Below are 27,583 nucleotides of genomic sequence, written 5' to 3' on the forward strand. Positions count from 1 at the left end.
CATTCCACAAATTCCGCTCCAGCCATTACCACGAGGTCATCCACCCCAATTAAAGTGCCACCAATCTCCTGTGGCACACATGTCGGTTTTGTTGCTAAACAACCAACCCGTCTATACTTGATTGATGAATTAAGGTCACTGATTAGTAAGGAACCCCCCTCACAAGGTTGTCTTAGTCTTAATTGAAAGGACAAATCAAAAACCAGCAGACACTAGCGCCTAGTCCATGGAAGGAGTTTGACATCCTTGGGTTAGTTAGAATGTCTATTTCTCTGCTTTGAGATGAGCTGGCTACTGTTCCCGGGAGACTTCCAGTAATTGTCCTAAGCTAACAATATGCAGACTTCACCAATCTCCAAACTACACGCAGAGACATAAAAATGGTATCCATGAGTTAGTCTGACTGGGCATTGGTGGAGTTAGAGGTTTCGCTCACAGACAGAGTGACAGTGACAACAAAGGAGAACAAGGAGAAGCAGAGACAGAGTGACAGCAGAGATAGACAGCAAAACAGGAAGGAAACAGACAGTTTTTACATGCTGTATTTGTCTTAAACATGAGCTGGTTAAAAAGAGCTGTTAAAAATCATGTTTTGCCAATCATAGTTAGAGTAAAAGTTGAGGAACACTGTACTATAGTGTACTGTCTATGTTAATGCCAGGGCTGAATTTTTGTTCCAGTCTGTCCATGGACGTAATTAAGCACTTGTGTAATGAGTAGGATTCTGTGTTTTCCCAAGCAAAAAACGCTTTATTTGCATTTCCAATGAAAAGATATGTATGTTGTTTCTGGACTATCCACCATGCTGCCTGGTTGACAATATGTCCGAGAGGAGCAGATTACTGTTCGATTTTAGAAGGACGCTCCTTCCTCGCCGCTTTTGCCCGTTCACGTCACGGGCCATAGACCGGTGCTCTGCAGCTCAGCATAATGGAAGCCGCCCAGTGGTAAACGGCCTGAGTGGGACATCTTCATTAATCCACCATCTTTGATGCTCTTCCACCCGGAAATAAGCAGCATTTTTAAAGATGGCGGAGCAAGGGCCRATGGCGATAGCTATGCGGCTAAGAAATCAACTCCAGTCCGTATATAAGCTCGACCCTTTACGAAATGAGGTAGGTACCAATTAGTTTCGGACTCTATAGACGCGACAAGACCAGTAAGAATTGTTTAAGTTAATTAGAGCTGAATCTAGCTACATAACTACGACGAGGAAAAGCAGCAATGCGAGCACTTCCTCCTGTCACCAAAGTGATGGAGAGAGAGCTGCCTACGTGTGCGCAGGCGTGTGTGGAAGAGTCTACCCGTGTTTTCTGGGCAGCTACTGCAAGGTCCTTCGTGCAAATGTGTACCGTTAACTCACCGGTTTTACATCTGTAACGGTCTACATTATTAGTTAAAAGACGCATTTGCGTTTTGGATGAATGGAAATTAGTTTATAGGTAGCTAGCTAATTGTGTTTGCTAGGCTAGCTAGCTTCTGGTGACGGACTTATCGAACATGGCTTGTAAAAGTGACTAATATTTGTCTTACCTGTGTCCTTTATTTGCAATTCCATGTGTAGCGTACTGGGTTGCTAGCGATAACTTACAAATAAAGATGTATAGATTCTACACTGTTATTATTGACATTGTGTTAGCATAATAGATACTCTGCTACAATGTTGCAGCCACCTGACACGCCAACCTGCTTATGTGTGTGTATTGGTTACATACTACACATTTTTTGCAGATGTTATCGCAGGTCCAGCGAAATGATTATGTTTCTAGCTCCAACAGTTCAGTAAGAACTAACAGTGCGAAACAGTCGCTCTGGATAAGAGCGTCTGCTAAATGACTTAAATGTAAATGTAAACAAAACAAACAAATCCCCAAAGTTAGAAATATCAACCTAGTGGATAAGAGCAATCATCATATTGTTATTCGAATGAACTCATCACTCTGTCTACTCTAGAATGTAAACATTCTAGCTTGTTTTTGACATTAATGGTCTACATTGTTGCTGCTCAGGAATAAATTCTAGAAAATGCAGGTATACTTTCTACTCGAGATTTCAATAGCAATTTATTATTGTTGAAGGAGGAAGTCAAGTTGAAGATCAAAGACCTGAACGAGCACATAGTGTGCTATCTCTGTGCTGGGTACTTCATCGATGCCACAACTATTACAGAGTGTCTGCATACATGTAAGTGGGCCCAGCCTGTGTTTTCAATGTTTTGGCTTCTTGCCCTCTGAGAAATGGGCAAACTGTTATAGACATGTGTATAAACCCTGGATTGCTGATGCCTTATTGGCACTCTCCAGAAGAAGTTGTCCTGCATAGGAATGAATGGAATTCTACAGTATTTACATTTAATTGTTTCAAGGACAAAATTACATGTATTTAAAGGGATACGTCTGGATGTTATTTACTTCCCCAGAGTCCAATGAACTTGTGGATACCATTTTGATGTCTCTGTGTCCAGTATGAAGGAAGTTGGAGGTATTTTCGCAAGCCAATGCTAACTAGCCTCAGCCATTGCGCTAAAGATACCCATAGACTTCCAGCCGTTACCGCAACTACTTCTAACTTCCTTCATACTGGACCCTGAGACATACAAATGGTATCCAAACCCGAACTATCCCTTTAAGTAGTTGTTGTTGTAGTGGGGACAGTAACATTAGAACTTTACAAAAATTATACTTTAAGGATGGCTCACGTAAGTATGGATTAAGGTGTCTGTAATAGAATATATGTGGCAAAAATTGATGTAAACATTAACAAATGCATTTCTATAGAATCCAAAATAGTTTTTACAATGGTGAGGGAGTGCCAGATGGAGGTGCAGTGGCTTCATAACAGCGCCCAATGTCAGTCATCTAGTGTATATATAAATCATTGGTCCTAGCCTACTTATTGCCTGTGAATGCATACAGTTGTATAGTACATTTTAACGTTATTATTAAATAACATGAATGGCTAATGTCTCTTCTGCTTCTATTTCAGTCTGTAAAAGTTGTATTGTGAAATACCTCCAAACCAGCAAGTATTGTCCAATGTGCAACATAAAGATCCACGAAACACAGCCTTTATTGAACCTGAAATTGGATAGAGTGATGCAAGACATTGTCTACAAACTGGTTCCAGGACTTCAAGAAAGTAAGTAGGCTAATACTTGTTCTCATTTACATAGTACTCTAGTATTGGTTTTGTTGTTACACAAGTCGAATAAAGAACCGTCGCTATTTATCCTGTGTACTTTGGAGAGAAAATAGCTCTCAACTCAGCATTAGTTAAACTTCAGRAGGAAGCAGCATTGCATTGTTAGCCATTTAGCGTGGGTTTATTTTGTATGTGAAAGTCCTTATTCTAGGGTCCTTTATTTTCTGTTCTTTGTAAACAGGTGAGGACAAGCGAATAAAAGAATTCTATCAGTCGCGTGGGCTTGAGAGAGTTGTCCAACCCTCTGGAGAAGGTAAGCCTTTACAGGGAAAAAAATGACCTAATTTCACGTTTTGTGAATGTACAGCTTTTCCCCCAATGTCATGATATGTTATTCGTTTGAAATGGTATCTGTGTGTGTCACCCCTAGACTCCATACCAGATGCTACAGGATTACCTTTCACCACCTTTGACCATTCCAAGGCCCACTTTTACAGATACGACGAGCAGGTCTCGCTTTGTCTAGAGAGGCAAAGGTAAGCTTTCGTGTCATGCCTTGACAAAACTATTCGCAGACCACTGGACTGTAAACAAATTATATTTCAAGTGGTGGATTATCACTGTTAGACTTAAGTGTCGAAGTTCAGTCTTTTGGTTCTATATCCCCAATCAGTGTTTCCTCTAGCTGTCAATTTACATATTTTGTCAATTTTTTTAAATACATAAAAGCCAACAATTAAAAACATTGTCAACCCAGAATATATCCTAATGAAAAATAAATATCCTCTAAAAATCACATTGGCTCTGCATGAAAATTGGTTCAGGTTGTCTTTCAATTGCATCTCTTTACTCTGCCTTTCTCCTCTGCCGGTCTGTGTCTCACTCTTGCTCACACATGCAACATTGCATGAACTGGTACTGGCCTGCAGACYTTACCACTCCAGTGAGTCCATGACAGGGGGAGAAGTTTTCATATATTTTATGACATTTTTCTAGATTTATCTCCCTAATAAAATTAAAATAATTTACAGAAATGTACAGTCCACCAAGGAGGAGTATTTAGATAAAGTAATCTTGCTTCCTCTAATCTAATGTCTGGTCAAGTAGCCAGCTAAATGTTAAACTAGTGCAAATCAAGCTAGCTGGTTGGCTACTGTACCAAGGATGGAGGCACAAACAAGTGGGAAAATGAAGTGACACTTAAACAGAGCATATTGACATGCATAGCCGTGGGATTTTGGGTGCAGAAGCACCCCCTGAAAAAAACTCACAAAAGTAGTTCTCTGGGCCTTTACTAGTCTTGTATTAGCGGGCCAACTGTAGCACAGGTTTAACAAAAAATGACGAGCAACAGAGACGGAGGGAGACATTGCGCAAGGATCCAACGTTCACTTTGTAGACTATTATTCTTCCTCCTTGCATAGCTCAATAATCATTGTCACTTCCATATCGGCAGTGGGCACTCCTAAAAAAAAAAAAAAATCCTTAGCCTACACATTGGTTTCATTCAGATGGGTTTCTATTACAAAATGCCCCTTAAAATCCCTGTGTGTCATGCTTAATCATGTATTCTCTCGTCCCTGCAGTTTATCTCTGTCTGGAAAAAAAGACAAGACCAAACTGACTCTTCAGGTGGGTAATGGACCTGTTCCCTACCACCAGAGGTCTCTGTTGGTTTAACGTGTAGTGTTCTGTTTGGATTGAGATGAAAAACAAARAGGTCTTCTGTTAAGTGTCAATTGCTGATGCATTTATGGTTAATTTGAGTGCGTCTGTCAGTCCTTACTAGAATTGACCACAAATGTTTTGGTATTTCTGTTTATTTACGTAATAATTTGGATTCATACGTGTGTTGAAGAGCGGAATCAGAGTTGTAGTAATGTTGTGGAAATGTTTCTCTGCAGCAGAAGTTTGTGCGCTGCTCGGTCCGAGCCGAGGTGAGACACCTGCGTAAAGTGCTGTGTCATCGACTGAATGTGGAGAAGCACCAGGTCAGTCTACCCTCTAGCAAGACTACATTTAAGCACATTTAAGAGGGCCATTTCAGCCCTATGTGCAGTGTGCACTTTTTGTAAACACTCAAACACAGGAACCACATCCTATGATAAAAAATAAAAAAAATAAAAAAATGTTTAGCCTGTTAGAGAACTGAACAAAATTGCAACAACAGATTATCTGAGTGCTTTGAATATTATACACAAGTTTAGCACATTTTGTTTCAGAGAATTGAGTGCCATTGTACAGTTCACCCAGGACCAGTTATGTTTTGTCCTCTGTGTGGTCTCCATTGCTCCACAGGTCCAGATGTTTTTCAATAATGAGTTCCTTCCAGATCACATGACCATGAAACGGCTGTGGCTCTCTCACTGGTTTGGCAAGGTACAGTGCTCTCATGTTTAGCCAACAATTTTCATACTGAATTCCTTTACACTTGAACCGGCTTTTCCCATTTGGACAGTCGTTTAGAAAAAAACTACTGTGGTAGGAACAGGATTGTGTCAGATTTAAGGAAATAATATTCYGTATCAATATTCTGTCGTGACTTCAAATGATGCAATATCTATGGCAATTTTACTCAAACGTTCTCTAGCACCAGAAGTAATTTTGTTACTTTGCAAACTGTAGGCCCTATTCAGTCAAGTAGTTTGTGTTTGCGGGATAAGAGAACAAATAATGTCACGTAATAATGACAAACATACAAGAGTGCATATTTAAACTGTCATGCTGACACTGATTCATTTCTCACTACACTTTCCTTAGTAAATCCAAATATGCTTTATCGCAATGCGAGAACTTTTTTTTTTACTTACCTCAAATCTTGTCATCGGGTTATAATTGATTTGGGAGTTTCTTCAGAATTGTGTTAGTTTGATTTAATGTTTATGTGGGATCAATTTAGTCGTAATTAATTGGGTATTTTTATTCCAGGCTCAACCGTTGGTCCTTCACTACACGATCAAGGACAAAAGGACAAGATAGGATTTTTTCCCCCTTTCTAATGACCTCAGCAGCTGTATATATTTTGTTTAATATATAGTATATTTTAATAGTGTTTGTGTACATATGCGTATTTTCCTCTTTTTGTATTCAAAAATAAATAGTGGACAAATGTGCAGAGTTCTTTCTGAAAATGTCTGGATATTTGCACTGCACTTACAACAGAAGCTGTATTCAATTATGGGAAGCCATCAAACCAACATAAACATGGAATGAAAGAATGGATGCAACCATCAATGAACCAAGCAGTAATATCTCAATTCATTTGGAAAAGTTCCTAATCTTGGTAGTTATGTAAGATAAATCCTAACATAATAGCATTGATGCTTTAGTAGTGAAAATAATTAGAGGAGCAGAAGTATGTACACCATGTTTTATAGTGCTTTATAGACCAGAAAATTAACTGTACAAAAATTGTAATCTACAGTGCATTCGGAACGTATTCAGAGCCCTTGACTTTTTCCACATTTTGTTGCATTACAGCATTATCCTAAAATGTATTCAATATTTTTTTTTTCCTCATCAATCTACACACAACCCCATAATGACAAAGCGAAAACAGGTTTAGACATTTTTGCAAATGTATTCAAAATAACCTTATTTACATAACTATTCAGACGTGTTGCTTTGAGACTCAATTGAGTTCCGGTGCATCCTGTTTCCATTGATCATCCTTGATATGTTTCTACAACTTGGACTCCACCTGTGGTAAATTCAATTGATTGGGCATGATTTGGAAAGGCACACACCTGTCTATATAAGACCCCACTGTTGACAGTGCATGTCAGTGCAAAAACCAAGGCATGAGGTCGAAGGAATTGTCTGTAGAGCTCCAAGACAGAATTGCGTCGAGACACAGATCTAGGGAAGGGTACCAAAACATTTCTGCAGCATTCAAGGTCCCCAAGAACACAGTGGCCTCCATCATTCCTCATTGGAAGTTTGGAACCAGGCTGAGAAGGGCCTTGGTCAGGGAGGTGACTAAGAAGCTGATGGTCACTCTGACAGAGCTGCAGAGTTCCTCTGTGGAGATAGTTGTCCTTCTGGAAGGTTCTCCCATCTCTGTAGCACTCCACCAATAAGGCCTTTATGGTAGAGTGGCCAGACAGAAGCCACTCCTCAGTAAAAGGCACATGATAGCCCACTTGGAGCTTGCCAAAAGGTACCTAAAGGACTCTCAGACCATAACAAACAAGATTCTCTGGTCTGATGAAACCAACTCTTTGGCCTGAAGTCGAAGTGTCCCATCTGAAGGAAACCTGGCACCATCCCTATGATGAAGCATGGTTGTGGCAGCAACATGCTGTGGGGATGTTTTTCAGCGGCAGGGACTGAGTGACTAGTCAGGGTGAAGGTAAAGATGAACAGAGCAAAGTACAGAGGGATCCTTGATGAAAACTTGCTCCAGAGCGCTCAGGACCTCAGACTGGGGTGAAGGTTCACCTTCCAACAGGACAACAACCCTAAGCACACAGCCAAGACAACGCAGGAGTGGTTTCGGGACAAGTTTCTGAATGTCCWTGAGTAGCCTAGTCAGAGCCAGACTTACAGACCTGAAAATAGCTGTGCAGCGACGCTCCCCATCCAACCTGACAGAGCTTGAGAGGATCTGCAGAGAAGAATGGAAGAAACTCCGCAAATACAGGACTGCAAGCTTGTAGCGTCATACCCAGGAAAACTTGAGGCTGTAATTGCTGCCAAAGGTGCTTCAAAGTGCTGAGTAAAGGGTCTGAATACTAATGTATTTATACTAGTATTCAKGGGATTTATTTAAATTTGCAAATATTTCTAAAAACCTGTTTTTGCTTTGTCATTATGTGGTATTGTGTGTAGATTGAGGGGGGGGGGGGGKGATTTAAGCAATTTTAGAATAAGCCGTTAACGTTACAAAATGTGGAAAAAGTCAAGGGTTCTGAATACTTCCCGAATGAACTGTATAAGTTGATAACAAATACTGTTCAAATTTACATACATCTTAGCCAAATGCATTTAAACTCAGTTTCACAATTCCTGACATTTAATCCTAGTAAAAATTCCCTGTTTTAGGTCAGTTAGGATCACCACTTTATTTCCAGAATGTGAAATGTCAGAATAATAGTAGAGAGAAGGATTTATTTCAGCTTGTATTTCTTTCGTCACATTCCCAGTGGGTCAGAAGTTTACATACACTCAATCAGTATTTGGTAGCATTGCCTTTAAATTGCTTAACCTGGGTGAAACGTTTCGGGTAGCCTTCCTCAAGCTTCCCACAATAAGTTGGGTGAATTTTGGCCCATTCCTCCAAACAGAGCTGGTGTAACTGAGTCAGGTTTGTAGGCCAACTTGCTCGCACATGCTTTTTCAGTTCTGCCCACACATCTCCTATAGGATTGAGGTCAGGGCTTTGTGATGGCCACTCCAATACCTTGACTTTGTTCTCCTTAAGCCATTTTGCCACAACTTTGGAAGTATGCTTGGGGTCATTGTCCATTTGGAAGACCCATTTGTGACTAAGCTTTAACTTCCTGACTGATGTCTTGAGATGTTGCTTCAATATATCCACAATTTTCCTCCCTCATGATGCCATCTATTTTGTGAAGTGCACCAGTCCCTCCTGCAGCAAAGCACCCCCACAACATGATGCTGCCACCCCGTGCTTCACGGTTGGGATGGTGTTCTTCGCATTGCATGCCTCCCCCTTTTTTCTCCAAACATAACGATGGTCATTATGGCCAAACAGTTCTATTTTTGTTTCATCAGACCAGAGTACATTTCTCCAAAAAGTACGATCTTTGTCCCCATGTGCAGTTGCAGACCGTAGTCTTGCTTTTTTTTAGTGGCGGTTTTGGAGCAGTGTCTTCTTCCTTGCTGTGTGCCTTTCAGGTTATGTCGATATAGGACTTGTTTTACTGTGGATATAGATACTTTTGTACCTGTATCCTCCAGCATCTTCACAAGGTCCTTTGCTGTTGTTCTGGGATTGATTTGCGTACTATTGTTTGTACAGATGAACGTGGTACCTTCAGGCCTTTGAAAATTGCTCCCTAGGATGAACCAGACTTGGAGGTCTACAATTGTTTTTCCGAGGACTTGGCTGATTTCTTCTGATTTCCCCATGATGTCAAGCAAAGAGGCACTGAGTTTGAAGGTAGGCCTTGAAATACATCCACAGGTACACCTCCAATTGACTCAAATTATGTCAATTAGCCTATCATAAGCTTCTAAAGCCATTACATTTTCTGGAATTTTCCAAGCTGTTTAAAGGCACAGTGAACTTAGTGTATGTAAACTTCTGACCCACTGGAATTGTGATTAAGTGAAATAATCTGTAAACGATTGTTGAAAAAATTACGTGTCATGCACAAAGTAGATGTGCTAACCGACTTGCCAAAACTATAGTTTGTTAACAAGAAATGTGTGAAGTGGTTGAAAAACGAGTTTTAATGACTCCAACCTAAGTGTTTGTAAACTTCCGACTTCAACTGTAAGTTTAATTGAGTTCAGTAAAACTAACAATGAAGAGCTCTAAATTCTTGTAAATAATCGTGTTCTTGGAAGCACCTATACCGTACTTCATGCAGTGTGGTACTTTGATGGCCTAGCTGTACATACCTCTTGATGCAATTTGTTTTAGCCACCTTATGATTTTTGCTGATAAGTCTTGCTTGGATAGGAACAGTTAACGGCCAAAATCTCTAATAGCCATGCCAGCATTGGGCATCAGTGCTAACTCAGGCCATCGGAGTTAAATCAGTAATGCACTGTACTCAAAGCCATAACCACATCTCCTATTAGATAGCTTTTTGTTTTAATGATTGTCAGTGAGACTTATGCCTGATGTTCTTCCTTCATAGAGAGCAATAGTAATGGTGTCTTTTTGTAGGCACTAACTCCGGCCTGGCTCGTTGGTCAAAGCCTATGGGGACATTGTTTTTTGGGGGATAAACCGTGAAAATGTGGTCTGTAGTAAACACAGGCTTAGATCTTGTTTTGCTCTGAGAATCTTCATCTAAAGACAATTTGAATTTTCAAACATGTATGTACTCAAAGCAAGCTAAAAGACAAAAGGCTTCATAATTCATAAAGTCCATGTTTAACTGACTGATAGCTCATTGAACAAAACATAAGATCTCCTAAGCTTGCGTTAACCTCAGACCTTATTTTTGGCGTTTATCCCAACCCCATTCTTTCCCCATTTCATTTTCCCCATAGGAATGGCTGAACAAACCAGAGGTAGCTCCTTTCCGGTTTTTAGGACAACAAGCTGTTGTGCTCTATTGCAAGTGATAACGTCCCACTAAGCAACACTAGGTGGCAGACTTGATTCATTCATTACTTTTAGGTTGACAGGCAATCTTTGAGGGACATTATTAGTGGAGCTATGGTGTTGCTTGACTACAGAATAATATAGAATAATTTACCTTTTGCCACCTGACTTTATAGTATGACTCAACAATCATACAGGGAGATTTGTGCCATTGAGAGCCTCAATGTCATTCAGTCATGCCCTGTGTTGACACCAAATATTCCATGTCATCTTTTGTAGTAGCACAGTATATTTGGGCTTTAAACCAACTGATGCATTATAACAAAGGGCATCTTTTCATGTAATAACTAAGACTGCATGTGAAGAAATTCATATCCAGTAGTACAGTATGCTAAAGAAATGACCTGTTATTTACTTAAATTATGGTGAATATGCTAATGATACAATGTTTGTTTTTTGGATTCACTAAAACATGCACCATTTGGTATCACAGTTACCACTTGTGTCGAATTCTTTGAAGTAATTTAAGTAAAAATACAGTGTTACCAATCTCCAAGTAARTACCATAAAACACCACCTCAACCAATAACAGAAGTACATAGCCGACTACATAAATTGTGCATCTGTGAATACATTTTAACCATCAAGCGCAGTGGTGTTGGCGCCAAAGTCATCATGGGCCGTGGGATGRTAATCTCTCTTACTTGCATTGGATTTGTAAGCCTAAAACAACTAAAATGTGTCTAAACCATCTCCGTTTAATTACAATTTTAGATCACTAATTTGTCACTCTCCATTAGTGTTCATTTGCAAATCCTTGACATTTTGCATGCCACAACCAGGTAAAACAGTTGTAAGCTTAAGTACTTTAACAGTGTACCTCTACTGTAATTACTGTACCTACCAATGTAACAACTATGTTAATACATAGGTATTTGAGGCACAATGTAAAGTGCCCTTGACCAGTTGAGCACAAAATAGCTTGTTCATCGATACTAGTAATAAGTATTGCTATGGTTATTTAATATTAGTATTATTGAAAAGCTTGATACAGACACAGGTTTGATTTAAATAAAAGGATTAATGAAATCTCACACCTGAGCATTTGTAACAGACTTTGTCTCAAGAAACACTGCATAACCTTATACCATTTCGTTTGAGAGAATATTAAATTGCAGAATTCCCAGCGGCCCGCTCGTGGTACTATTTTTGTGTATGAAAAACGTCAAATGAAAGTCGTTAATTTAACGTGGGTAGACTAAGGTAATGTTGTGATAACATGCTCTATAATATTCATAATTTTCTAAACGAATACTTGGTTTTATTGGCCACATACACACGTATGTATAATTTATGGATTTGTATTAAAGCTTATCCAACATCGTTTATTTAGACTGCAAAACACTTTTCCCTTCAAAATAAGAGAAAACATTTGAGGCAAGCAGTGGATCAGATGCCTTACATCGCRTTGTGGGTCACACTTCTTTACCCAAGCCGAGAAAAAAAACTATTGGCCTATCTGTCCAGTTCTGGCAGAGCCGCTCCACAATGCACCTATAAAAATCGAGTTGACTTTTCAACCCCAATGATTCCAAGCGATTACACCAATTGTGCGCACTGGCGTTCCGTCTTCTCCCTGTCTGAAGAAGCCCCCTTCATCTGGTTACAAGTGTTACATATGGACCGAAAGTTATTCAAGCAGACTGCAGTTGGAACAACAAGGATGCAGGGGAGAAAGACAACAACCCTCCTATTTCCACTGCCTCCTATTGAGATGTATTCATTAGGACCCCCATGCTAATCAATTGCTATTCATGGACGTTTTTCTAAATTGCTATTCAGAGGCGCAGATGCGTCCCATTATTGCTGCCGGCTCAGTGAAAACTTTATGTACGGTGAGACGGGTTAACCTAATCAATCATGTTGACTAGTTTGTGTTAGACGATTCAGAAACCATATGGCAGTGGAGTGCTCGCAACCTTTTTTTTACGCAGCCCCGGGTCCTTACCATCTTGTGACAACTGCTAAGGGAGTAAAAATGAAGAACTTGTTTAACTGCCGCTAATTGAGCCACTTTACGCCCAACGACCAGTAGAGTAGGCCTTCTGTCAACAGAAGGATATTCAGAGGTCCAAATCCGGTGTACTAGGCCTAACCAATACTTTGATGTTACCAGAAGTAAAACAATATTGCGTTCTAGATAAATGTTCATGATACTGTTGCCTTATTGTATTATCTCACAAATTGTAGGTTAAACCGATCCACATCGAGACACAGATAACATGAAATACCATACCCTTTATTTACATAATGCTGGTTAAATAGAATGGTACAATAAAATTAGGCATATGATGTTTAGTTATTGAATTTATATACAGCCTAACTTATGCATGTAAAAAATTTGGCGATATGTCTGCAACTGGATAATGATAATGGCTTTTTACATGACTGCTATTGGCATTTGTCTTTTTTTAATGAAATATAGCCTACATCAAGATCGATACATATCCTAGACCCCAATTTTAATCTAGCCCAATTATTTTTTTTCAGTTATGGGCATTTTGTAGAAGACGTGGGCCTAACCTTGGGCACATTCGAGTTTTTGGTTGATGTCCTTTAGCAGCTGAATGTGGATGAAAAGTTAAATAATTGCCCCCCACCCCCAGCGTTAAATGTACATACACATTTTGCAGTCATGATCCTGTACCAAAACACTAAGTATTTTTCATATCCAATTAAAATAAAGATGTAGGCTATTCCTCAAATAATTTGGTGAAATTGAAACAGAGAAGGCTTTACAGTCCTATTAATAAATTAAAATGGAGAAGAGGAGAAAGTAAACTTTCCTTTTTTAGTTTCACTTCTCCCGTCGTCAATATCCGTGCAAAAGTTAAAAATGCCCTTTCTTAAAACATGGGCCTACTGTCAATCGTCCACCTCAATCTCTTCGTCCTCCTCTGAGAATTCGTCCGTGGTTTGATCTCTGGATGAAGAGGGGGACTGTGGAAATGCTCGGTGTCCTTGTGACGACGGGGAGATGCTTCCTTGCGGGTCGTCAATGTCTTCTTCCATGGTGACTAGCTTTTGCAGGGTTTGTGGTGGTATTTTCTTGAGCGACTCCACGTCCGCTTTCATCTCTTCCAAGTCTCTCTTGAGCTTGGCCCGTCTGTTCTGAAACCAGGTGATGACCTGAGCGTTGGTTAGCCCCAGTTGCTGAGCTATCTGGTCTCGATCGGCCGGAGACAGGTATTTCTGGTACAAAAAGCGCTTCTCGAGTTCATATATCTGATGGTTGGTGAAAGCTGTCCGGGACTTTCTCCTCTTTTTTGAGGTCTGCCTCTGTCCAAAGGCGTTCACATGCTCACGACCTTTAGGGAAACCAAAATACAGTCACTCTCCAAAACAATATCAGAACAACATGTCTACAAACGTCCTCAAGTGTGCCATGATTAGCAGCTTTGTTATTGAGGCTTTTTTTTAATAGGGTTACAGATGCAAAGCAGATGCAAACTATTTTTGTGTATGGCCAATTGTGGTGATGGGTATGGTTTGGTAATAACTTGTGGGCAGCATTCCATAGAGCCATATGAAATGAATGACATGTATGTTTTACATTGCCCATGCATCATTAGGATTAACATGGCTGTCAATATCAGGATCTAAATAAATATAATTCTACTAAATCAAACAGCCTATAAAACGTTGCAACTTAATTTAATGTTACACCAGGAAGCACAATAGAGAATGTAGGTTTAGAGGCCTGCTTTGCCAGCCAAATAAATTGCAGGTTTCCTTATACTGGTGTTTAGTATCTAACAAATCAACTCAAATGCTGAAATAATAGCCACGGATAGATTGCATCGCACAGGCATGATTGTTTGGGGAATTTAGGCTTAGCAATAGCTTGAGACATAGCCTATTGCAATGCCTTTAAAAAACACAAGTTTGACAACAGTTCACACAACCAATAGGCTATCAACAATAGCTATTGGAGATTATGCATATTTGGTTAATACAATCACTAACTGAATCTGTACATGTACATTATTAAAACGTCATGTCTATTGAAATCCTTACCTTCAGCTGCTTGTATAACGCTGACTTCCAGACCTTTAAATGTTTTGCTGGCTAGTTCCTCCAGAGCGCATAACGGCGAAGAAGGAGTGGTAATACCGTTCCTTGCTGCGTTTGAGCCGGACACTTTTTCAATAACTCTCGGTGGACAGAGATTAGCAACTGATTTCTTCACCGAGGGTTTGTTTAGAATATCCTCAATACTGAACGGCGTCAGTGGCTTGTTGGAGTTGGCCGGGGGTGGAAGCTGGTCCAAAGGACCCCGTCTCCTCTCCTCGCTGCTGGACTGCAACACGGAGCCTGCCTTCATGTCTTTACTGGAGGTCATCGGCAATCCAAAGGAATTACTGCTGACAAAGGCTGATTATTTCATTCAAATGCTAGTTTAAACGTCCACGAGTGTTTCCTTCGATTCGCGTCTTCTTCACACCCCACTTTTTTTTTGTATCACTTTCAGTCGAATCTTGCAACTTCACTTGTCTGAAATGTTTCCTCCAAAATAACCATGCTTCGGGCGTAGGCTGCAGTTTCACAGGCAACCGAATTGTATTCCCTTCCAGAGAGAGACAGTACCTCTGCGAAGTTCCATGAAGATCTTTAGAAAGTTTAACGGGTAGTGGCTGGGGGGCGATTCCTGCGAGGAATAAGCTGTCTCAAGGAACAAGAAAAAGCAAGCAACTGCTAACGAGTTATTGTTGATTGGGCGAAGTTCAATTAGAGAAACACTACACTACTTGCTGACCCGCTGCTGCGTCTTAAAGGGCCAGACCAAAATAACTAATTGGACGCGGGAATAGGAGGAGTGTCGCCTCAGTGTTGGGGATGTTTGAGGAGAGGGTGATGGCTTGAAATGTTTATGCATCTGCCGCCCCCCTTCCCACAGGCAACATGTTCCCCGTGTATTTCTCTGGGAAGGGAGTTGATGCTCATTAAACAATGCCACAAGCATTCTTGTGAATAATGGTATTATTATTACAGTACACAGTACGTCTAATTGACCATTAAAAAAAGTTTCAGTATTGCCACCATTTGTAGCTTAATCATGAAAAATTATACGAGATTTGAAAGCACTTATGATTCGAAGACAAGAGGGTTAGGTGTATAATGTAAGTGCTAGTAACCACAAGCTTGACCAGGGTACATTAAACTCTGCTCACTGCACAACTAGCCTAATTTAGAAATCCCCCCTGCAGAAAATCAAGCAATATAGTAGGTAGGCCTAACCCAAATACAGTAATATGCCATTTTGTGACAAATGTGCATTATTATTAGGCTACTAATGTGTTATTATTATGTTTTGAGTGCATTGTCTTATTAACAACTGTTTTCTAGCATTGTACAAAAGTTAGCCTGCATTATAATGAACATTCCATGTTAGCATGCTCATTAAGTTTCAAGCACAAAGCATAGACGTGTTATCCTTCCTGTCGTGAGGTTATAGGCTTTATACGTTTTGGATCTTTTGGGAGAGGAACGGCTTCAAGAAAAACCTTAACCTTTAACCTTTTTTCTGCCCATCAGTTATCGGTGATTTATTATTATTATTATTTTTAAGTAGTTATACTATTATCTATTCTAGCCGTATAGGAAGCTAATGAGACAACCTGGGAATGATTAGGAGAGAAATAGTGAATTTTAGGACAGTGTCGAATTGCACTATAATGCGCCATAAAATGTCATAGAATAGCATGCTGATAAATATGACGCGTGACAATACTTTGTGATATGTTGAGCTCGCAGGTAAAGAGACGCGACACAGAAGAGTTGTCACGCTCTCATTCTCTCCCCTTCGTTAATGATGTGAATAATAAATTCTGATGATGCAAGGGCTATACCATGTAAGAGGGTAGATCATAGAATGAAAAAGGGGTACGTTCGACAGCAACGAGGAGCAGGTAGGTTGTGTGTTGTATATCCATTGAGCAGAATGACTTCAGAATTTTACACTAACAAGTATGGTAGACCTAGAATATGCATGCATTAATCGTTCGTTAAATATTTTTCAAATCGGTTTAACGATAATCTTCGAAAATTGTTTTATGCAGCCTATAGCCTATACTATTCATCTGAAGTATGAAGATGTATGCTAATGGTTTCAATAATAGCCTATTGCAATTACAAATAAGTAATGTGTTTAACAGGAATTGTGTCTTTATGCTTAGGCCTACAGCGAAATGTTATTTGTATTTTCGTTTATTAAAATATAATATATTGAGAAATGTGTATTATATTTTTTATATATAAACGTTCATTGTTTATGGCGCACACAGACTATCCAAAAATGTAGAATCTTAGCCTATTAATTCAAAAAAGGGACACATTTTGCATGAAATAGGACAATATCCCGATATGAATATAGAATGCTTTTCCCAATTATTTTTTTCTAATAAAAATAAATTCCACTGGCATGTTTACAAACTGCTGGAGAATTATTTTTATTATTATAGTATTTTATTCTGCACATTAACACCGTGCTCTCTGCAGAGTGATAGACAGATTTACAAATCAGAGGTGGCAATTCTGAACTTATTCCCACACCCCTCACGGCGCGTGTCAACAAAATCAATTATTATCTATTTCAAACCCGAAATATATTGACAATGCCCAATGTCGCTGTTATTTAGTAGTTTTATAAATAATCGATTGAAATGGTAAATGCATTTCTTACATGAACCATTAACAGAATCGAGCCTTTGCAGAAACATCGTACTGTTCGTGCTAACACCATATGGTGACATTCGTGTGGGGACGAAACCAGGCCAAATAACATTAGAGTTATACAACTGCACGAGATTCGATTAGCTTAGATGGAAACCCGCCGTCTTGGGTGTCATTCAGCAATATTGATGGGGATGTGTTCTTATTAAACAAGGGATACTTCATTTGAAGGGCTCAATTGAATCCAACCAACATTATACAATTGCAGAGTGGTTTTAGCTGCAAATATCATGAGGTACAGACTTCCCCCACATGCGTCAATTTAGGCCTTCATTAATTTTCCTCTTTCAAAAAAACATCATCAGTAGGCCTATCACACTAACAATGTGTTGCTTCATCTCATGATTTGAAGGATATAGCCGAGCTCAAATCCTTCTCAGTTAAGCCTACCCAGGCTTAGGCCATCCATCGCATTTCTTTAACAACACGACAATTACAGCCTGATAACTATAAAGCAATGTCTTGTTACTGATCAACAATTTTAACATTTTAAATGTTTCTATTTGGTTGCAGCGATGTCTCTCAAACAACGAGTTCGTCTTCACATGCTGTGATATTTTATGTCGAAGTGGAAAATCTTTCAAATCTTTTACAATTGCAGTATAACCTTAGGTATGCTTACATTTACAGGATAACTTGGAAATGGAGACGAACCCACCCAACCATGCTTACCGATGTGTCAACTATTAGGCTATGTCGTCTCGATGTAAAATAGTTAATTTTGTACTAACAGACAATTCAGGGTGTAGGCCTATGCAGGACAAATACATCATGTAACGTTGCTGTGTTAATATCAGGCTTCTTTCAAAAATAGATAGTTGCACTCTATGCCAAGCAAGAACACAGCGGAGGGTCAACGAGCCATGGAGTGACGGAAAGAATGGGGTGTTATATTTCCCTCAAATGTAGCAAGCATTAATAGTTCTAAAGATAAGTCCACCGATATCTTTTTTTCCAAACTTGTTTCCTATGGTCTTTACGGTCTCAACCGGAGCAGTGCTAATTCGAAAGGTTTTCTTTGACTTAATTGAACCGTTAATTAGAAACAGAACACCTGACATCATAAATCATCAACTCGTAGGGGAGTTGCGTTTTATATTAGGCATAGCTCGATCTCGTCACTCCCCGGAGCCGGTCCCCTATACGTCACATATTGCTGCTCATGGCCACTCAATTTTCCTTGTARGGCCTACAGTGAAGATTTGTTGGGGCTGGCTATTGGAAAGCCGTATTCAGACTATCAAAATATCATCGCCAACTGGTCTTTGGAATAACTGCGGACATAAACAGTTGGTTTTGAATGTTGATTTTCTGATTCTTTAGGCTCCACTGTAGGGCTTTTTGGTGATGCTTTGCAGATGTTCGAGAAAATAAAGTACCCTGACCTGGTACTTCAATAAACTAAAACTGGAGAAGCACAGGCCTTGTTCCATCAAATCGTAAAATAAGCATAAATTATGCAGGTGCATTGATTTGTCCATTTACATTTTCTCTCTGTCCATGCTTTCAAACAAACTATTTGAGATTTATATTTCATCACCAATATCATTTGGCTTTACAATATAGTGAAACTTGGGACGCCCATGGCAATACAACTGTTGATGTGCCACATTTGGATGTCATTCAGGTAGCTTGGCGTATTATATTTATTCGTCACTCTTTCCATGTTCTTTACTGAATCCTGTTGCAAAACAAAACAGCTGTACTAACAGCGTAAATATAACATGATACAGGAACGCACATTTAACGTGGGCGCAATATAGAAGGTTACACGTATGAGTGATAAATGCTTACAGGGAAAGAGAGAGGGCTTGCTGAGTTGGCATCAGAAAACAATGAAGCAATAATATAGACGAAATAATGGTCAGGATATTGTGGGATTTCCTCTCCCCATTCAATCATTATTTTATAGGCATAGCAATTCATTACCAATATTGTAAAATGTAAACTGTAAATAGATTATTTATGTATTATTATCAACATGAAAAATAATGGTAGGCCTACTACTAAGAGTGCAGTCATTCACAACGTTCTGTCACTACTGGAATCACGATTACGACATTCCTTGACAAACCTGAGAAGAGAGCAAATTGCATAATTGTAGCCGATTTCCATCAAAATGGTAGTATACATTTAATATTTTTTGGGGGAAATGTAATCTAACATCATTATTGACTTCCCCTATTTTCTCTCCACTGCCAGAAATACGTTACACAAGCTTTATTGAACGTAGCGATCATTTCAAGCACCACTGCCTTTTCAAGAAAACAAATGCAGTCAATCGTCTGGGTAAATGTAGCCTAAGCTTTGAGTTGCTCGTGCGTTCTAACAATAATCAAGGGTAGCCTAGTACACAACACATCATAATCATACTTTGTCACCTCTGAATAGGAGAGAAAGTGACTGAGCACATAAATAATCCCCTGCKGTGTGTGTTTGTGAAAACTGGGAGTGAGAAAGAGGCTTGTGCGCGCGCGCGTACATGACAGGTTATGTGCATGCGCAATCTTGGAGATAAGACATTCTTCGTCTATTCTCTCTGTAGGCGGGTTTGAGTGAGTGGGTTTGACGCATATAGGGATGGAGAGAAGACCATTAACGCCGGGTTCAAGCCCCTCTCGCAAGCATCACTAACATAACAGCACTCGTAGCCTAGCCTACACGTCGGCCTTAAAGTGCTAAGGCTTTTATATCCCGCATTGCATTAGACAGTGTAATATTCCACCGTGTTTAGTACCTGTTGTTTTTTTTCTCCCGTCCGCCACTGGGTTGACAAATGTTTAGATTCCCAACAGGGTACCGCGGAGCCCCAAACGCGCAGGGCCAAACGGCTTCGCACCCTGTCACCTCTGCACAGTTCATTTTCTCTTGCAGGTCAGAGCTTGAAACCCCCCCGGGAGCGGTGTTGTTCGACATCTAATGCTCCATTGGGGTCCATTTTAAGATCATAAAGAGGGACGTAGGCGGCCAAGCGCCCGGCCAGAAGGGCTAAACGAGGATTACAGCGCACTAGTACACGTTTCTGCATCGTGGGCAATAATAGGCTTCATTAGCCTGTAATTATCAGAAACAATGTAAGCACCTTTTAAACGAACTGTAATGTCAAACACGACTAATAGAGAAGAGTGAGCTAAATGTTCTAACCCCTAACACTTTTAAATGAATTAACCATTATTTTGTAAATAGTTGAGTATAGGCCTAGTCTATTATTACTATTATTATATAATAATATTGTAAATACATCTGTTWAATTTTTTTTWTTTWWATGATGAATACGTCCATAGCTTTATACTATGGTTGTTCTTTCCTTTCCTTCCTTTTATCGATTAACTACATGTGGAATCACTGAAATCTAAAGTGGAGTATGGACATTGACCCCATTTCAGTATTCACTGTGCACTGTAACATATGGTCCTCACAATTACAGATTATTTTGTTTTTCAATTACAGACATACAGACACACACACACGATGGATGTTTGCCTGTGAACATGGCATCAGTAGACCGATACAGACAAAGAGAAGTGGGACAGATCAAAGGGAGGAACCACACTGTCCCGTCCCCCCCCGTCCCCCAAACGGATGCCGACTGATGAGAAAATATGGGGCGGTTGAGCCAAAGCCCCTTATTATTGGTAAAATGTGGGGTGAACAACCACAGTCTGATTCCATTTTCAAGGTTTGGCTTTCTCATGTACAATATTGCTCTTGGGAAGCAATATCAGCAGTGTATATACTGTATGGATAATGTACACTAATTCTGCATGTTGTCCATAATGATCATTTCCAATTGAACCAATAAATAAAAACATTGATATACCGAACTAGGTTCAATGAAAAAACTCTTATGACAAAGGGATCTTTGGAGTTCATCATTAATTATTATATTCACTGGCAATAAAGCTGTCATTCACAAATTGGATGTTATTAACCCCATGTTGACTGCACTGATTGTCAGTTGCTCTGGATAAGAGGGACTTAAATGGAAACATATTAAAGATTAAGCAGATGTGCCACTGTGTCGTGTGTTATGTACCTATTTCACACTAGAAAGCTTTATGAATACACTGAGCAATGCTCACAACCTCAGCACAGGAGCAGACTCATAACTCAAAGAGTTCAGATTGGTCAATTGACCCCAACATGCTAAAATAAAGACTACCTGAGCTCATGGACAAAGGGTCACATAATGATGTTTAGTAAAAAAGCGACATATTGAGGTTTTACTGTTTTGGCGAAACTCTACATTTTCAAGAATTTCAAGGTTCATGGTTAGGATTAAAGTTTGGATTATGAGCCCAAAACCCAAAGTTGTTAAAGGATAAGGTTAGGCTGACTCAAATATTCGTGACAAAGTAATATTGAACATACACAGCCTCCAGAATAACATTGCATAATATATATATATATATATATATATATATATATATATTAATTCATAGCTGTTAGAAGTCATTATGTAAAAAAAAAATTTGCAAAGAAAACAAACTAGAAGGACAGGGAAACGTTGAAGCTAGTTGTGATAATGAATTATGCTGTGTAGTATTACTACTTAGAGATTTATGACCCATGGAACTATGAATACAAATAAACAGCCAGAAAGTCACTCTTAAAACAATAATCCAGAAAGTCACTCAATACAAACATTTGAATGAAAGCTCACATGAAAATCGTCCGTAGTTCCATGACTATACTAACACACACCACCTAGACAAAACCAAACAACAATKTGTGTACATTTCAGTGACATCTGTTATTTTTGTTCGATGAGAATGAATTTGGACTGAACTAGGACTCATAATCAGTGGCGTAGTTCATATCTTTGTGAATGAAGATGAATGCCTCCGTGAGTAGGCTACACTGTACCATGGGAGTCGTCAACAAATGAATCATTTGCAATTCTATCCACGGCCACTTGGACATCTAGMAGGTCCCAATGCACGTTTTGAGGTAATGAGGGCGCATCGGTGCAATGTTTTATGAGCAGAGTGTCGTAGTTCTCGAAAAGGGAGAGAGAAAAAAAAGGAATATCTGAAGCCACCTCTCCAGAGAGGTATAGTTTCTTGAGATGGTGTGGCGCCACGACCTGAAGCAGCTCCCCCCCCCCCTCCTCACATCAGGATTTCATTAAGCCGTGAGCAGCCCCTGCCGTCTCCCGGCTTTCTCCTGCGCCACTTTGCTCCCAAACCAAATGAGGAAATAGCTCGTCTGGCCGCTGACAGACCCCGGGTTTGGCCGTAAAGATAAATGACCCAAAGTATTTAAGTTTAACACTTTGACAAAACCCACCTGATCTGGGGGATTAATGCAACAAAAAATCCATCTGCGAGAATGACTCGGAGGAGAGTAATGGCCAGGCGCTGGGAAGGTCAAACAATATTTAGGATAAGTACATATCCAGCGTTGAGACTTGGACTTTCCCAAGACTTATCTCATAGACTTGTACATATGTGAATGTGCACGCACACTGATGTGGTCCAAATATTAAGCACAGTATACTACTTTCTCCAGCATTATTACCACATAAGCATAAACAGTGCCATTTATAACCTGTTATAGCAAGACTGTGACTGAAATGATGTCAATAAACTCATCTTGATAAACATATGGATCATATGAGATCWGTCATTAAAGATAGCAATGCTGAAAGAGGTCAAAGGTCAATGTAAGACATTAGTCCAGCTGTTCAAAGTATCCCATCCAATGCAATTTTAGTGAGTCAAAACTGTAATACCTCCTGGTTTTCGGTTTAGGCTCGCCAGGAAGTAAGTCATCTTCCGTGGAGAGAGATGCTTAAGGCTAGCTCTCCGAAAGAAAGACAAAAAAACACATTCAATGCTGGGAAGTCATCTTCCGTGGACAGTGAAACATCTTTCATTTGACCTTGCGAGACTGAGCACTACTAAGTGTCTTCATCCAAAACAAAGGGTTACTCTGCAGCCTACCTGGCCAGGCGTAATGTAACACAGGACACCAGAGGGCTAATATGCCACCTAGAGTGATGCAYCAACATAAGTGAAAAACAACCTGCTAGAGCCTTTAAACACCATTTAAAGCTAAGAGATAATGCGCTATGAGCCACTGGGAAGTCAATGGGGGTGTTATCTTCATGTGTGCAAATTCATTACTGGAAATGACCTATTAATAACAACACTGGTTTAACCCCAGAACAGAAGCACAAGGTAGAATAGTTTTGGATTCTGTAAAAATGCCCGATTGATGCCTCCAGTTTTCAAAATAAAAGGCATGTGTATGAGGTTATGTTAACAATGCCACTGCATAAACACTTCTAAGGCAGTTTTGATTTAATTCCAGCCTACTTATACTGTATATCACAGACAAGACTAACTGGCTTTCACATCAATGTTTGCTTCTCATTTTTGAACATGAACAAGCTCCCCTTTTGTCTTTTATTCTACTCCGGCTCCATCTAAAATGGACAGGAAGACCAGGACAGAAAGAGATGGGAAAAAAGATGTCGGGCAACATAAATAATAAGGGAGTGAAAATACTGAGRAAGGTCTTGGCCCAAGCTCCCCATAACTTACTCTGTTACCGGGGATCATAAATATTAGAAATAAGCTCACACTCAGTCCAAATCATAAGAAACGATTCCTCAGAGGATGCTGTGCATGTCTTCCCACAGGCGAGAGACCGGTCCTTGGRCCCAAAATAGCCTTCAGTCCAAGCGTTGCCCTGTTCCCAGGTAACAAATAGAGAAATATGTTCTAGTGGAAAGTCTAGGTTTCTAATTMGTTTTGCTGACAGCCCTCCCTAACCTAGTGGTATTTTCTCCTTGCRCTGTTTTGTTCAGATTTCCTGGACACCGTAAGTTATTTTGGAGGAGAGAAAAGATAAATATAAAAGGACGACAGTGCACATGAGAATTGTAAATTCCCATGCAGTTAAGCAATCAACAAGGAGGAGGATACTTGTTCAAATATTTGGGATTACAGTAAAAGCTATGGCTAATGATGAGCTGCTAGAGTGGATTGTGGTATTTGGAAATTGGATTCTTTGGAGCGTGATTATTGTGTTTTTACGGTTATTGTAGCATTTATACAATATATGAATATTTATTAATATTACTAGTCATGGATTTCTCCCCAATGTACACTAGATAGACCACCTACAAGTGTAGTGGCTACACTTTTACCACAAGACAGACATTATTACGTTACCTGAATGTTGTAAAGATGGATGTTTATTTATTTTGCAACTCTGGATTTTTTAAATTTAGAATCCTTACTATGCCAAACATGTATACGATTTTCCTTGTTTCTTTCAGCTTGTGTCATACTAACTTATCTTTCATCCACACTCATAACTAGTATTTGGTTAGTAGTTAGCATCCAGCCAACCCATCACGAGTCAACATGAGTTGTGCATATGTCTTTTCCTAAATGTTTCATTCTCCTGAGTTGAAAGAAGGAAACACATTTTTTACAAACATGACAACGTAAAAGGGTCCTTATCCTTGATTGGGTCTGCAGCCAAGCCTAGTTGTTTCCACTCACTTTTTACTTGTTATGCAGGGTGCCAATGAAACCAAAGCAGCATCCAAGTCTGCAGGCAGGACAACTTTTAATTGCAAACAATTTATATACAATCGGTTTGTCTTGCAAAAGTAAAGGTAGGGGAAAACATTGTGGCAGTATTGTCCTGAAGCACCGTGCCTATTTTTGTAAGTCAGACAGTATTTAGAGTTCTGGACGGAAATCACAAACTGTCACAGCACAGCAGCGTTTTTTACTTCCAAATCTTGACACTCTGTGCTCAAGGGCTGTGATATACCCGTCAGTGACCACACTCACCATAAGGAGGCTGAGAGAATACACGCAATGTAGATTATCAGGACAAAAGCCCATCAGCTTGTCAAGGGATGCAGCCAGTATTGTATCCACATGTATTGAACACAGAGCTGTCAACGCGTCTGACGGTCCCATTCATCACCTACAAAGCCAGCCCTGTCAGAGCCACAATGCGCCCCATCTATCCCTGCCCTAAGTGACAACTCTGAGATGAGCATTAGGGCAGCGGAGTATGTATTCAAATGATTTGTTTTTCCTCTTTGCACAAGGCAATTTCCTCAAGGCACTCAGCCTAGGGGAATCATCAGAGTGAAACCTTATAGTAAAGTAGTCATTTGGCTCTTATATTTGACCTGGTATCTAACCGACCAATATAGTATGAGATTTATATATTCTTTGCATATTACAGGAGTTAAATTTCTTAGAACAACTAATTAGTAGTATTATTCCGTTCCTGTGTAAGTGTTGGAGGACAGATTATCCAAAGTGTTTAACCAGAGATTTGTGTGTGTGAGTGTATTTGTGTAAATACAGTGGGGTGCATAATTATTGGCACCCTTGATAAAGATGAGCAAAAAATTAATAATACAAATACTGAGATATATTGCATGCAAAAAAAAAWGGAAAATTATTATATTTTATACTAATACAATTGCTCAGAGAAAGAGATTTAGTTGAACAAGTTTGAAAAAAAACCTTTAAAATATGGGGTAAAAATTATTGCCACCCCTGTTTTCAGTACTCCGGCGTCCTATCCTTGCGAGGATAATGACACTGAGCCCTTTTCTAAAATCTTTTATGATATTGAAGAACACATTGGGAGGGATCTTAGACCATTCATTCATACAGAATATTTCCAGATTCTTGATGTCCTTGGTCTGCATTTATGAACTGCTTTATTCAATTCAAACCACAGGTTTTCAATGGGGTCCGGAGACTGAGATGGCCATTGCAAAATGTTGATTTTGTGGTCAATTAACTATTTCTTTATGGATTTTAATGTGTGCTTGGGGGTATTGTCTTGCTGGAAGATCCACTTATGGCCTTTGTCTCAGCCTCCTGGCAGAGGCAACCAGGTTTTTGGCTAAAATGTCCTGGTACTTTGTAAACTTCATGATGCTGTTGACCTTAATAAGGGTCCCAGAACCAGTGGATGCAAAATATTCTCATAACATCAAAGATGCACTACCATATTCACAGTAGGTACGAGGTACAACTTTCTGGTTTTAAATGTCTAAGAGGACGTAATCAATATTTTCAATAACAGAAGTATTAAAAAAATGGTATGGCAAAGAGCCCCAATGATAAGGTTCCAGTGTAACGGCAGCCTTCCTCCTCTTCAAGAGAAGAGAAGGTGTAGCAGGGATCGGACCAACACGCAGCGTAGCCAGTGCTCAACATGTTTAATTACGAATAACGTGAACACTTACAACAATACAAAATAACAAAAATGTGGCAAACCGATACAGCCCTATCTGGTGCAGAGAAAACACAAAGACAGGAAACAACCACCCACAAAATCCCAACACACAACAAGCCACCTAAATATGATTCCCAATCAGAGACAACACAAAACACCTGCCTCTGATTGGGAACCATATTAGGCCAAACATAGAAACAGACAAACTAGACACACAACATAGAATGCCCACCCAGCTCACGTCCTGACCAACACTAAAACAAGCAAAACACACAAGAACTATGGTCAGAACGTGACATCCAGATAGTTCCATTCGCTTTGATTCATCCCTTTAAATAACAGAACAAATTACATTGCTCTTATTGCTATAAAATACTTTTCTGCATATGCTTCTGTTTTTCGACGCCAAACCCACCACTGGTGTGCATGGCCAAAGAGCTCTATTTTCATGTCATCAGACCGTAGCACCGCCTGGAGTTTCATAAATGGCATTGGCACTTGCAACCGGTGCTATGGTCATATGACATGAAAATAGAGCTCACCATTAGTGCAGACGTAGGATATCAAGGATCTGAAAAGGTTCTGTACGGCGGAATGATCTAAGATCCCTCCCAATGTGATCTCCTTTGTCACAAAACATTTTAGAAATGGCTCAGTGCCGTTATCCTCACAAGGCGAGGTATTGAAAGGTATTGAAAACAGRGGTGTCAATAATTTTGACCCCTACCTTTTAGAGAGAAAAAAATATTACTTGCGTAACAAAATCTCTTTCTCTGAGCAATTGTATTAGTATAAAATTACGTTCGACCCACATTTTTTTTAACATACAATATGTGACTAATTTCAGGAAACTAGGCGTATGTCGCACATCACTACTTCACAGGAGCTGTATTTGTCAAAATTAGTTTTTTTGTTTGGGGGGGGGGACAAAAATGCCTCCTGGAACATGTGAACTTTCATGTGCCTTAATAAAAAAACTTGTATTCCATCCATAAATACGAATAAAATTGTTAATTACGAGCCTAGTTGGTTTAGCCACGGAAAAAGCCAGGAACCTTCCCGCTAGCCATGATTGGCTGAGATAATGGGTGGGCTGGACATGCCGGGAGATGAGTTTGGGTTGGTCTGCCATGTAGCCTGCTTCTGTCTATAACGTGAGCTGTTCAGAATGTGTTG

General features: G+C 39.7%; 2 protein-coding genes and 1 long non-coding RNA gene across 5 annotated transcripts; 2 read left to right on the forward strand and 1 right to left on the reverse strand.

Annotated features, from left to right (window-relative positions):
• Positions 1-952: 952 nt before the first annotated feature.
• LOC111967556 (polycomb group RING finger protein 1) lies at positions 953-6,254 on the forward strand. 3 transcript variants are annotated; one of them, XM_023992661.2, is made up of 9 exons: positions 953-1,115; positions 2,082-2,184; positions 2,986-3,138; positions 3,383-3,454; positions 3,572-3,677; positions 4,728-4,773; positions 5,046-5,132; positions 5,440-5,520; positions 6,070-6,254. In XM_023992661.2, exons 1-9 carry the CDS (start codon positions 1,029-1,031, stop codon positions 6,118-6,120), a joined length of 786 nt encoding a protein of 261 aa, XP_023848429.1. In that variant the 5' UTR covers positions 953-1,028; the 3' UTR covers positions 6,121-6,254. The 3 variants fall into 3 exon arrangements, with proteins under 3 accessions (XP_023848429.1, XP_070300889.1, XP_023848427.1); XM_070444788.1 differs by having other exon boundaries at positions 955-1,115; positions 2,079-2,184; positions 5,049-5,132; XM_023992659.2 differs by having other exon boundaries at positions 956-1,115; positions 2,079-2,184.
• A 6,408-nt stretch (positions 6,255-12,662) lies between these two features.
• LOC111967557 (transcription factor LBX2) lies at positions 12,663-15,269 on the reverse strand. The gene is made up of 2 exons (XM_023992662.2): positions 14,462-15,269; positions 12,663-13,752 (listed from the first exon to the last, which is right to left on the reverse strand). The coding sequence occupies exons 1-2, from the start codon at positions 14,784-14,786 to the stop codon at positions 13,310-13,312; spliced, it is 768 nt and encodes a 255-aa protein (XP_023848430.1). The 5' UTR covers positions 14,787-15,269; the 3' UTR covers positions 12,663-13,309.
• A 4,564-nt stretch (positions 15,270-19,833) lies between these two features.
• LOC111967007 (uncharacterized) lies at positions 19,834-21,189 on the forward strand. The gene is made up of 2 exons (XR_002877716.2): positions 19,834-20,250; positions 20,627-21,189. It is a non-coding gene; the product is annotated as an uncharacterized lncRNA (long non-coding RNA).
• The last annotated feature ends 6,394 nt before the right edge of the window (positions 21,190-27,583 follow it).

Source organism: Salvelinus sp. IW2-2015, linkage group LG8 (assembly GCF_002910315.2).
Source record: "Salvelinus sp. IW2-2015 linkage group LG8, ASM291031v2, whole genome shotgun sequence".
Lineage (NCBI taxonomy): Eukaryota > Metazoa > Chordata > Actinopteri > Salmoniformes > Salmonidae > Salvelinus > Salvelinus sp. IW2-2015.

Excerpts from the sequence above, each read along its gene's own strand:
- LOC111967557 (XM_023992662.2), bottom strand. The coding sequence starts at position 14,786 with ATGACCTCCAGTAAAGACATGAAGGCAGGCTCCGTGTTGCAGTCCAGC. Across the intron at positions 13,753-14,461 it reads CGTTATACAAGCAGCTGAAG|GTCGTGAGCATGTGAACGCC; the intron begins GTAAGGATTTCA and ends GTTTCCCTAAAG.